This window comes from Mya arenaria, chromosome 5 (assembly GCF_026914265.1).
Source record: "Mya arenaria isolate MELC-2E11 chromosome 5, ASM2691426v1".
Lineage (NCBI taxonomy): Eukaryota > Metazoa > Mollusca > Bivalvia > Myida > Myidae > Mya > Mya arenaria.
The window spans coordinates 70,660,781-70,674,554 of record NC_069126.1 but is presented as its reverse complement, the minus strand read 5'-3'; the positions used below and the strand labels follow the sequence as shown (position 1 = coordinate 70,674,554).

At 35.6% G+C, this 13,774-nt stretch overlaps 1 protein-coding gene across 3 annotated transcripts in view; it reads right to left on the bottom strand.

Annotated features, from left to right (window-relative positions):
- The window catches only part of LOC128233929 (uncharacterized), a 95,098-nt gene that overhangs the window by 34,278 nt on the left and 47,046 nt on the right, over window positions 1–13,774 (bottom strand). For all 3 annotated transcript variants that reach the window (XM_052947810.1, XM_052947809.1, XM_052947811.1), the window contains exon 4: window positions 5,768–5,899. In XM_052947810.1, the coding sequence (XP_052803770.1) occupies window positions 5,768–5,899 (132 nt within the window). The remainder of the gene's footprint in view (window positions 1–5,767; window positions 5,900–13,774) is intronic.

Below are 13,774 nucleotides of genomic sequence, written 5' to 3'. Positions count from 1 at the left end.
TGACCTTTGGCCCGATGATCCCCAAAAACAATAGGGGTCATCTTCTGGTCAGGCCCAACTTCCACATCAAGTCTGATGACCATAGGTCTAGGCATTGTTGAGTTATCACTCGGACAAGCATTAAAATTATTTTACCATTAAAGGCCACTGTGACCTTGACCTTTGACCTGATGAGCCCTAAAATCAATAGGGGTCATCTACTGGTCAGGCCCAACCTTCATGTCAAGTTTGATGACCATACGTTCAGGAATGGTTGAGTTATCACTCGGACAAGCTTTGGTCTACCGACGGACCAACCGACCAACATGTGCAAAGCAATATACCCCTCTTCTTCGAAGGGAGGCATAATTAATAAGGTGAAATGCAGCCGCTTGATTGGTCGCACCTCATGCGACTACGGAAATGGCCGAGAATTTATGGATGTAATCTCTGTTCGAAATTATCCAATAGATCACACCTTACAAATCGTTTTAGGAAGGATATTGTTAAATATGCCGGTGGCTCTTCACAAAGGAGATTCTTTCCTTTTTGTTATCGGCTATTTCATTGGTCAGAAAATGCTTATGAATGTTCAAAATTTACGAAGTTTCCCTAGCCAATTTGCCCAGGGTATCATGTAGGTTATGATATGCTGGAGTGCCAAGGATGTGAATAAATAAAATTATAAAGCTGAAACATTTGTTTCAAATTTTGTTAAAAACACAGCAAATCATTAGTTTTGAACAATCAGCTGTGTGTGTAATTTATAAAAACAATTGCAAACTTCCCAATCATCCCTTGTAAATCTCTTAATTGGTTTAACTGCTGATGAATATACATATGTTTCTGCATCATGTCAATTGAGATAAGATTAGCATATATATTCAATTCTAGAATCTCGAAAGCACAGAAATGACAATCCAAATGTCTGCCTATAACTGTCATGTCTTTTTCTATAGCCCTCATGGGTCCAACTATCGGACATATTCAATATTTTTCACAATTGGACAAAAAAATCCCAATCTGAAACACTTCAGTAAAATCTACTGCAGTGACAGGGACCCGAAAGTGGAATGGTACCAACATAGAGCATTCAAGTACTCTCGGATGACTTGGATGTTTAGGGAATCTGCCGTCTCACCAAATAAAAACAGCTTAATTGCTATTGCAATAATATTATATTTCTTTTGCCCAAGTGAAAAACAACTAGAAATGTGTCCATAGGACACGGATGCCCCCACTTCGGTTTTTTGTCACAGAAAATAAGCCATAATGATTATTCAGGATAATCTGAGGGCCCTAACTCCTAAATGATTAAAGCGATTTCCATGGCTATCGAACTTGATCAAGATATTATGGTCACAAACATGTGTTAAAAGTTTGGTGAGGATTGGACAAACAGTTTTCAAGAATTAGATCGGAAACAATCTTCGGGACGTATTTTTCAAGTCTTTTTTTGCAAATAAAGGGCCGTAACTCCTAAATGACGAAAGCGATTTCCATGGCTATCGAACTTGATCAAGATATTATGGTCACAATCATGTATGTAAAGTTTGGTGAGGATTGGACACATACTTATCAAGAATTAGATTGGAAACATATATTTTTGAAGTATTTTTGGCAAAAAAGGGCCGTAACTCCTAAATGACTAAAGCGATTTCCATGACTATCGAACTTGATCAAGATATTATGGTCACAAACATGTGTTTAAAGTTTGGTGAGGATTGGACAAACGGTTTTCAAGAATTAGATCGGAAACAATCTTCGGGACGTACGTACGTACGTACAGACAGACAGACAGACGTACGTACGGACAAGGGCAACCCTATATGCCGCCACTTTGTGGGGGCATAAAAATAGGAACAAATCTCTGCTATGCCGACTAATTACCAATCACTTCAAGTATATAGCAGATGCGCACTGCCCTGAATGTACTAAAACCTGTGTCAATGGAACAGTGACAGTCTTGGTTTAAAAACACGTGTTTAAGCTCTTTAATGATTAAATATCTGATGTGTAAGATAAAAGTTGGATATAAATTTTATAAACAAGGCAGTCCAAAGGAGGGCTATATCCCCGCCATTGTTTTTTAGTATACAGTCGTAACTCGCTATATATGTCGACGTCAGATATCTCGACTTTCCGGTTGTGTCGACTTTTTCCTACGGTTCCGATTTTATTCCTTTTTATTCTATATAAAATAAATCTGCTTGAGTCAATTTTTCTATCTCGATTTTTTCGCTATATCGACCTCCTATTTCAGTCCCTATATGGTTGAATTTTACACATTTTCTTGTTTCTTATGTCAAACTATAGATTGAGTTGTAGATGCGAAAATATTAATGATGGATTGCGGTATGTCGCTAAATTACCGTGCGTGTCAAACTGTCATCAAACTTACTACTTGGTAAGTGTGAATAATTTAAGTTTGGTTATGTTTTGGATTAAAGGACATTTTTTGCCCATTGAAACGGACACGGACGCCGATGACATCCTCGGAAAATTCGACAACATTGAAAGTTACGTGACAATTAATTTTTTTACACTGCATATAGAAAACAAACCGGCATAACATACTTGTTTTCACCAGTAAATTTGACACACATAATTCATTTGTATTTCACTTTAATTTCAATGATACATATTGTTTTCACGACGGTTAAACAAGACAGTTTAATGGCAGAAGTCAGTGTTGGACAAAAATCAAACTCAAATGTGTTGGGACTGGTGATATTCTTTTTAAATTCGGATGCGTCGAATGTTCGTTATCTCGACTTTTTTCCCTGGGTCCCGACAAAGTTGACATAACGAGTTTCGACTGTATTTTGATTTTCTTGCAATCTGACAGATACGTTGAATCTGACCAAAATTGTACACAACCACTGGTCAAGAGTGGGAATATAGGAAATTTATACAAATTGTTTGATGGGTAACCTAAATATTCTTGGATTTATGAACATATTATAAAAGGATATTTGTTAAAGTTAATTTAATTCCATATTGTGTGTAGTGTACATGTAGGTAAGATCAATGTCAAGGTTATTTTTTCGCTAAAAAAAAGAAGGAAAATGAGTCCTTGATTTATAACATCAATGAAATAGCAAGCGTTAAGTATTTTCGATAAAGTGATACATATATGTTGTGGTGACGTCATAACATTGTTTTACTGCTTTTGAAGAGAAAACACATGTTATAAATATATTATCACATTTGTGTCCATTGTTTTTTTTAAATATTAACTTGATGCACATAATGATAATGCTTGGTAGAGTGCGCTGAGTATCAATCTGTGCAACTTGTTTAACAGTCTTTCAATTAACATTTATATCTTATCCTCTATTTAGCATTGTCATAATATGGACCCGAAACTTCATGATGGATTACTGGCACAAATTGCAATTGGTTCAAGTTCTTGGATCAAATGCAGTAATTGTTGCTATAAGTACATTAATGTATAAGGTCAATAAATCCAGTAAGAATTGACATGTCTACACTGCTAAATTATGTTGTGATATTGCAATTATTGGAACTACTATTGACCAATTACAATAATTCACTGTGGTAGCGCAATCCATGTCATGGGGACAGCATTTGTACCAAGTAATATGGTAATCCATCAATGCATAAGTAAGTTATAGCGTGGACATGAGCATGTGCATTATGACCTTTAAATGTCTCGTGTGACCTTGACCATTGAGGTATGGACCCGGGTCCAGATCACTGCACATTGTCTCAATGAGGACAACATTTGCACCAAGTAATATGGTAAACCATCAATGCATTATAAGTTATAATGCGGACATGAGCATGTGTACTCCGACCTTTAAATGTCTCGTGTGACCTTGACCATTGAGGTATGGACCTGGGTCAAGGTCACTGCACATCGACTCATTGAGGACAACATTTGTACCAAGTAATATGGTAATCCATCCATGCATTAGTAAGTTATAGCGCTGACACGAGCATGTGTACTCGGACCTTTAAATGTCTCGTATGACCTTGACCTTTGAGGTATGGACCTGGGTCAAGGTCGCTGCACATTGTCTCAATGAGGACAACATTTGTACCAAGTAATATGGTAATCCATCAATGCATAAGTAAGTTGTAGCGCGGACACGAGCATGCATACTCTGACCTTTAAGTGTCTCGTGTGACCTTGACCTTTGAGGTTTGGATCAGGGTCAAGGTCACTGCACATTGTCTCAATGAGGATGAAATTTGTACCAAGTAATATAGTAATCCATCAATGCATAAGTAAGTTATAGCGTGGACATGAGCATGTGTACTCTGACCTTTAAATGTCTCGTGTGACCTTGACCATTGAGGTATGGACCCGGGTCCAGGTCACTGCACGTTGTCTCAATGAGGACAACATTTGTACCAAGTAATATGGTAAACCATCAATGCATTAGTAAGTTATAGCGCGGACATGAGCATGTGTACTGACTTTAAATGTCTCGTGTGACCTTGACCTTTGAGGTATGGATCTGGGTCAAGGTCACTGCTCATTGTCTCATTGAGGACAACATTTGTACCAAGTAATATGGTAATCCATCAATGCATTAGTAAGTTATAGCGCTGACACGAGCATGTGTACTCTGACCTTTATATGTCTTGTGTGACCTTGACCTTTGAGGTATGGACCTGGGTCAAGGTCGCTACACATTGTCTCAATGAGGACAACATTTGTACCAAGTAATATGGTAATCCATCAATGCATAAGTAAGTTGAAGCGCGGACACGAGCATGTGTACTCTGACATTTAAGTGTCTTGTGTGACCTTGACCTTTGAGGTATGGACCCGGGTCGTTGTCTCAATGAGGAAAACATTTGTACCAAGTAATATGGTAATCCATCAATGCATAAGTAAGTCATAGCGCGGACACGAGCATGTGTACTCTGACCTTTAAATGTCTCGTGTGACCTTGACCTTTGAGGTATGGACCTGGGTCAAGGTCACTGCACATCGTCTTAATGAGGACAACATTTGTACCAAGTAATATGGTAATCCATCAATGCATAAGTAAGTTATAGCGCGGACACGAGCATGTGTACTCTGACCTTTAAGTGTCTCGTGTGACCTTGACCTTTGAGGTATGGACCTAGGTCAAGGTCACTGCACATTGTCTCAATGAGGATGAAATTTGTACCAAGTAATATAGTAATCCATCAATGCATAAGTAGGTTATAGCCCGGACACGAAATGTTTCAGACAGACAGACAGAGGGAAAGACAAACAGACAGACTGACAAAGTGCATTCCTATAATCCCCTCCCCACTCCATTATTGATGAATAATGACATTATTTTAAAGGGAATTGAAACAACATTACAGGCCGGTTCTGAAGATTTTAGTATGACCAACAAATTCTGTCACAACTTTTTGTTAAGTGAATTCTGTTACTAATTTATAGTTTAGTTTATCTGATTTACTTATTCCCAATGTGGTGACTCGTTAGCTGCTGAGTGCTTCAGAGCCATTTCACCCTAAAAAAAAACGACAGGGAAAGGCTTCAACAGGTAACCAATTTTTGGGGCATGTGATCCTGATGGCCTGTTATGTCTACTGTCAGAACAAATTGTGTGCACTTAATGCTGACATAAATTAAGGCACAGAAATTTGGTAAAATAGCTTGTTCTTTCAAATAATCCTCGAAAATTCCCAAAATTTAATGCGAATGGATAAAATTCCTTCCAATATAGGTTAATTTCACAGCACTAATTTTCCCAATTTGGAGAAATACATTCACACCATGAAAATAAGAATACATGTAAATAAATATACTTACTGCATTTGGTTGAATCATCTGAATCTGGAATTGTATCCCCTTTACATACACATTTGTTGGTTGTTGCCTGGCAATCAAAGTTGTTAACCTCACATGTTCCACACGTAGAGCCACATGGATCATTGTAGTATACTAAAAACAAAAGAAGTTTGTAAAATAGTATGCCACAAGAACACTATGTCAAACAAATTAACATGCGCTTGATAATTCTATGCACATGTCTTTTGAGAATAAATGTGTTACTTACTTTTTCCAAAAAAATATAAATCTCTGAACTACAGACCAAATCAGTGAAATGTTCAAAGACTTTAAGTTAAACTGTTACATACTTATTGTTCATACAACATTGACCAAGACCTTGAACTATATTGACCACAAAACAACTGGGTAATATGGGACATGCCATTGGCATTGGCATTACAAAAGTAAAAAAAAATCCATCCTTTAGGACAAGCACATGTCAGAAACAACTAGCGCATTGTTCTGTATATAGGACACATTTTATCCCCCAGAATTTAAATTTAAAAAATTCCCTGCATCCTATCTATAGTAATTTGGCTCTGAATTTAACTTCCAAAGTCCATTTCAGGCTGGATTAAATTGCTCAATATGATTTTCAATAAGATTTCATCAAGGCAAACATTCTGATCAAGTTTCATGAAGATTGGTCCAGATATATGCAAAAAACACAGCCTCTAGAGTGTCCACAAGTTTTTTTTAAGATTTGACTCAGTGACCTCATTTTATGACCCCACATGACCTACTAGTTTCAAACTATTCCAAGATTTCATCGAGGCATTCTGATTATATTTCATGGAAAATAGAGTAGATGTATTGCCTCTCGGCTGAAACACGGTATTGGTGCTGATTAGCTTTTTTTTTATGTTATATCAATGGCACAGAAAAAATATCTAAGATAGGGACAGTTTTTAAAGGTTGACCAGACTAGAAGTTGCGTTATCATCTCACTTTTCTGAAAATTTCAAGAGTCTAGTATTACCCGTTCTTGAGATATGTTTGGAAATATGCTCCAAAATTGGCTATTTTTTAGCGTTATGCAGTCCCACTTGAAAAAAAATAATCAAGAGAATGAATTTCAATAAGTAATGGTACATCAATTGATACAGATTTATACAGACATGTGTCCCGCACATTTTGCTGATTTAATTTTTGAAATTGGTCATAAATTATGGATTTTATGAGTAAAATACAATCAGCAATGGTTTGTTTAAACACTAAAATTCAAACATATTATGCTCATTGTTATAACCCAATAATCGGTAGAAAATGAAAGTGTATTGAACTTTCATTGACATTAACCTAACAGTTATTTGTTATGGTAAGTATAAACTAGAGCTATAACTGAAGGTGATTAATACCCCTGAACACCGCCTCTCATTATGATTTATCATTGTATGAAGTTTTATGAAATTCCATCTAGTAGTTTTCAAGTTACTGTCCGGACAAAAGTTTGACAAAAAAAACACAGAAAAGGGCAATAACTCTGTTGTGCTGTACCATTGTATAAAGTTTTATTACATTCCATCCGGTAGTTTACAAGTTATCCTCCGGACAAGAAAAAAGTAACAAAGGGCAATAACACTGTAATTGGCTCAAAAAGAAAAGCGGTTCCTGTACACTGCACTTCCTCTCATTATGATCTATCACTGTATGAAGTTTTATTAAATTCCATTCAATAGTTTTCAAGTTATGCTCCAGACAAGAAAAAGTAACAAAGGTCAGTTACTCTGTAATTGGCTGAAATAGAATTGCGGTTCCTGTACACTGCACTCCCTCTCATTATGATCTAACACTGTATCAAGTTTTATTAAATGCCATCCAATAGTTTTCAAGTTATGCTCTGGACAAGAAAAAGTAACAAAGGGCAGTAACTCTGTAACTGGCTGAAATAGAATTGCGGTTCCTGTACACTGCACTTTCTCTCATTATGATCTATCACTGTATGAAGTTTTATTAAATTCCATCCAATAGTTTTCAAGTTATGCTCTGGACAAGAAAAAAGTAACAAAGGGCAGTAACTCTGTAATTAGCTGAAATAGAGTTATGGTTCTTGTGCACTGCACTTTCTCTTATTGTGCTTTACCATTGTATGAAGTTTTAATAAATTCCATCTAGTAGTTTGCAAGTTAATGTCTGAAAAAAAGTTTGACTGCAAAAAAAACAACAAAGGGCAATAACTCAGTAATTAGCTAAAATAGAGTTATGGTTCTTGAACACTGCAATTCCTCTCATTGTGCTTAACCATTGTATGAAGTTCCAATGAATTCCATCCATTACTTTTCAAGTTATACTCAGGACAAAAAAAGTAACAAAGGCCAATAACTCAGTAATAAGCAAGAATAGAGTTATGGTTATTGTACACTGCACTTCCTCTCATTATACTCTATCATTGTATGAAGTTTAATCCAATTCCATCCAGTAGTTTTTAAGTTATGCTCCGGACAAGGTAAATTGCAACGGACCGACCGACAAACCGACGGACAGAGGGACCGACCGACCGACCACAGGGTGACTCCAATATACCCCCTTCAAACTTTGTTTGTCGGGGGTATAAAAACATTCTGGGCTAGTACAGGTTTAGGCATGAACAACAGTTCTTTGCAAAATACTTAAATTTAAAATTCTGTAGTGTCTGTAACCATTAAAAGTTTATGTTGCAATATTTTCATTGTTTCTCAATACACAAGTATAAATCCTACATTGGCTAATGTGTAGTCATGTAATGTCCAGGTTTGCCAAAAATCATAGTTCTATCAATTAACATCAACGAAGTTACTACTTTGAAAAAGTTACAGACACTACACAAAGAGGTATAGAAATGAAAGAAAAAAATAATTGTTCTTTTTGTCACTATTATTTTGTTTTGCAGTATAGACATTTCCTTCTTATTATGGTGCAATGTTGCATCATACATTGAACTACTGAGTTAAGTGCAAAAATATGATGCAATGACTCTTGTATAATGAAACATTGCATCATCCTTGTGGCATTGTTTTTCAGAATTATTCACTGAAGCACAATGTAACCTGTATATTTATTCAGAAAAGTTTACCACTTGCTTTTTGTGTTCCTTACCATGGTATGACCCTAGGAAATGGGGAGAAAACATGATACAAGAGGGCCCTGAAGGACCTGAATCGCTCACCTGATCCAATCAAGATCATCAACAATAACATTCTGATAAAGTTCCATGAACATATGGTCATAAATGTGGCCTCTAGAGTGTTAAATTCTTTTCCTATATTTGACCTGGTGACCTAGTTTTTGACCGCACGTGGCCCAGATTGAAACTTGGCCTAGAGCTAGTTAATATAAACATTCTGACTAACTATCATAAAGATACAGTCATAAATGAGACCTCTTGAGTGTTAATAAGATTTTCCTTCAATTTGACCTGGTGACCTAGTTTTTGACCGCACATGACCCAGAATTGAACTTGACCTAGAGAGTATTAATATTAACATTCTGACCAAGTTTCCTGTATAGTGTTAACAACCTTTCCTTTAATTTGACCTGGTGACCTAGTTTTTAACCCCAGATGACCCAATATCGAACTCTCCAAGATTTTATTGAGGGTAACATTCTGACCAAGTTTCATTAAGATAGTGCCCAAATTGTGACCTCTAGAGTGTTAACAGTCAAATTGTTGACAAAGGACGACGACGACGACGGACACAGGGTGACAGAAGTTCTCAAGGTGAGCTAAAAAAATATTGCTGGACAAGCGGGCCTACAATATACATGTGATTGCCGGACCTCGCACAGACTGCACTAGAACATTACCTGATTAGGGATAATGAATATGTCACTTATTCGTGAAATGCAAACTTGATTTAATAAGGGTGTTATATTATATAATTTTATGTACTATATAAAATGTAATTAATTTCTTTTATTGTGATAGAAATTTGTACTGTTTCAAAATTGATAAACGTTTTACCTTATTGCTAAAGCATTTTAATTGTGAGATTTAAGTCTTTGATTTTAGCAAAACATGTACAAGATTATAACAAGAGGGCCATGATGAATCGCTCACCTGAGTAAAAGAGTTTAACCTTTGTTATCAATATAGCTTGTTTCTCAAAGAATATTGAACAAGAGCTGTCACAGTATGTGACGAATGCCTCCGAATGTGACATTGACCTATGAACAAGTACATAAAAAGTTGATCTTGCCTTTATGTGTCAAATACATATTGCAAGTTATTTTAAATTGCCTCTGAGCATAGAAAAAATACCAACCATACTTGACAGCCAACACTCTTCTGTCCTCATATTCAGCATTCCATTGTGAATAAACACTTAGCGTATCTTTCACCTCATAAGTAGGGACATGGGTCTTGCACATGACAGGTTGTCTTGGTATGTCAAAAACATATGACAAGTCATTTTAAAATCTGTCCATTTAAAAGAAAGTCACAGCGTGGACACGACAGCCTATATTTTCTTTCAGGTTGCCATGGCAATCAGAGTTCTGCATGGAATTAATTTCTTTGAAAAAATTTGAAAAAGCACCAACCAAGGATCATTCCTATAAAGTTTCATCAAAATTGTCCAAGTGGTTTAGGAGGAGAAGATGACTATAACCAATTGTTGACATTTTACTTTAGGTTGCCATGGCAACCAGAGTTCTGCATGGAATTAATTTCTTTGAACAATTTTGAAAAAGCACCAACCAAGGATCATTCTCATGAAGTTTCATCAAAATTGTCCAGGCGGTTTAGGAGAAGATGATTATAACCTATTGTTGACATTTTCCTTTAGGTTGCCATTGCAACCAGAGTTCTGCATGGAATAATTTCTTTGAACAAATTTGAAAAAGCACCAACCAAGGATCATTCCTATGAAGTTTCATCAAAATTTTCCAAGTGGTTTAGGAGTAGAAGATGATTATAACCAATTGTTAACGATGGTCAGCGGACGACGAACGCCGGACAACAGACGCCGGATATAGACCAATACAAAAGCTCAGGTGAGCTAAAAATAAGCTCTACGATAGTGGTAATCAGAAGCCGAAAATTTGAATACTGTTTACACTGCTGCAGTAGTTCGCCAGTTAATGACAGACTGGTAATGGAGACACTCGAATTTAGGGTCTGCATTAGGCGGCTATGGTAGCAGAAAGGTTATGGAGCGTACACAAAATGTAGCCATACAGGGTTAAACTTTTTTTTGCCACTTGCTAAAAAATCTTTAAATCACATGGCTTTCAATACTATTTTGATTTAAACTTGTTAAAATTAAAGCTCATGTGATGGATGTTGTGTTTATTAATGTACAGCAAGGTAATAAGACCATTATTCCTCACTTTAATCTGGGACCAATAACAAATCATAATGCCAGCTTTAATAAACACTTCAATGACAGTAAAGCTCAGTTTCAAACTGTATACTGCATGGTCAATAATCATTCTTTTAAATAAATGACAAAGTAATAAAAAGGTATAGAATAGAACGTCTTCTATACACTGACAGCGATTTTATTGAATCCAACAGTTCTACTTTTACTTTCATTACACTTGACAGGAAGTAAACGGGCACTTGTTTCCCGTGATTTTATGACGATGTGTGAAAAATGTATATTTTTCTGTTACAAATTAAAAACTTTAAGATACATCTTTTTAAGCTGATAAATAGAACATATTCGAATGATTCAATTTTGATTATTTAGCATTTTTGTTTTCGAAGCCATCACAGTTAGCGAAAACTGCCGAAGGTATCCGTTAATTTGCATAATGGGCGGAGCTATTCATGTCATAAGTTTGACTGCTGCTAATGGACACAGTTACTGGTCAGAACAAGACTGATAATCACATTCTACTTTGAGCGTTGAATACTCTTTACATGTGTTTATATACTTTAATTAAATAAACAGACATTAATTGAATAAACAAGCATTCATCACATGGCTTCAGCATATTGCTCTATGATCATCGTAAATTTAGGCAAATCTGACTTTGATTTGAAAACAGCGAAGTCGCCACCGTCTCAAAAATCTACATGATTTGTCAACACACATTCTTATGACATCAAAAGTGCAAACAGGTTTTACAAAAACACGGGACAGGTGCGGGGTCCATTTATTAATGCGCAGAATTTGAAAGTGCGTATCACTGAGACAATTGTTGGAGGTTTTTGTTAACTTTCTTTTCTCTTAACATTTTTTTTAAATAACTCTGAGTTTTGATCTTGAAAAGTGACTCGCTAAAAATATCAAGTAGGCAAGAAATTCTACTCACATTTTCTGAAATTGTCTCGCATTTAGCGCAAATTTGAACCCTGCCATGTGAACTTTGATCCTTAAGTGTTACTTTGCCCTTGAACCGAGCTGGTTGTAACATGCCCTCTGCACATCATCTTAATATAGTGAACATTTGTGGAAAATTATTTAAAACAAGACGCCAAAGCGGCAACGCTGCATTGAAGCTGTATTTTTTATTTGACAATGCAATTTTGTAAACCTAGGATTTGAGCTAGTGACCTAGTTTTGTTAACCAAAAAGACCCATATTTATCCTTATCGGAAATATCGTTCATATAAATAACCTGATCAACAGAAACTATTCCATTTGTGTGAGGAAAAATGAACATTTTATAAATACATCTGCTTTTCCAAAAAGATCTGTTCCAGAGACCCAGTTTTTGACCCTATATGACACACTTTATCATCTTAAGATTTCATGTAAACAAATATTTTTAAAGTTAATTAAAATTTAAATTTTTGAAAAATATAGGTAGATATGAAATTCATGATTGGGATGTGTGTTTATAAAATAGCAATTGAAGTTATAAAATAGCAATTGAATTAAGTTGTTGACTGATATTGATAGGTTTGGTAAGCATTGTGTAGGCATGATTATATGAAATGGTTAACCTTAAATGATAATGGTAAACACTTAAAAGGCACTCCAGACAGCTTTGTGATTTCCATGACATCTGTTTTGTGAGGCATATCTGAGACATATATATGGTCCAAGCCAGAGTTGTAGTCTGTAGTTTCACATGGAGGTGAAGGCTTTAGATTGATATAGTCCATGACTAATTGTACTCCTGAAGATAGTGACGGTCTGCACTGGGCTTCAGCTGGTCAATGTTGAAGTCCCCAAGGGCTATCAGTGTATTGTCATTGGCTGGAAGTTGTGTGAGGAGATCTAGGACACCAGTAACCTTAGCATTTGGTCTACGGTAAACAGTTATTAGTGAAAAACACTTTGTTGATGACCTAAATTCCAGATGAACAACTTGACCATGTTTATCATGAAGATTGGTATCACTCTGAAGTTCAATATGTGGTTTGAGGTAAATGAATATGCCATCATGTGGTTTTGTCCGGGTGGTTTGTAAGTATGTATGTAAAGTAACCAAATGTCATGAAAATTGGAAAAAATAATAATTCAATATCAACAGTAATTTTAGCTAAAATTCTATTATACTTTAATGTGACTAAGATATCCTGGAGAAAAAAAAACAAATGTTTAAGACAACATGTAGACAAATATTCAGACCAAGTTATATAAAGATTTGACAAAAACTAATGATTTATTATGACTGTGGAATTTTTTCACCTTTGATTTTACCTTGTGACCTAGATTTTGACCGGGGATGACCCAAATTAAAGAACTTTCAAGATATTATGTAGTCAAATATTCTGAACTAGTTTCATAAAGAATTGACAAAAATTGTTGAATTTATGACGTGGAAAGATTTTCCTAAGACTTAACCTAGTGACCTAGATTTTGTCCCTGGATGACCGATATCTAAAAACTAAGCAAGATATTATGCAGACAAATATTCTGACCAAGTTTCATAAAGATATTATAAAAATGTTGAATTTATGATGTGGAAATATTTTCCCTTATATTTGACCTAGTGACCAAGATTTTGACCCATATTAAAAAACATGCAAGATATAATGCAGACAAGCATTCTGACCATGTTTCATCAAGATTTGATAAATATTAGGGATGCAAACGAATGGCAAAATTGATA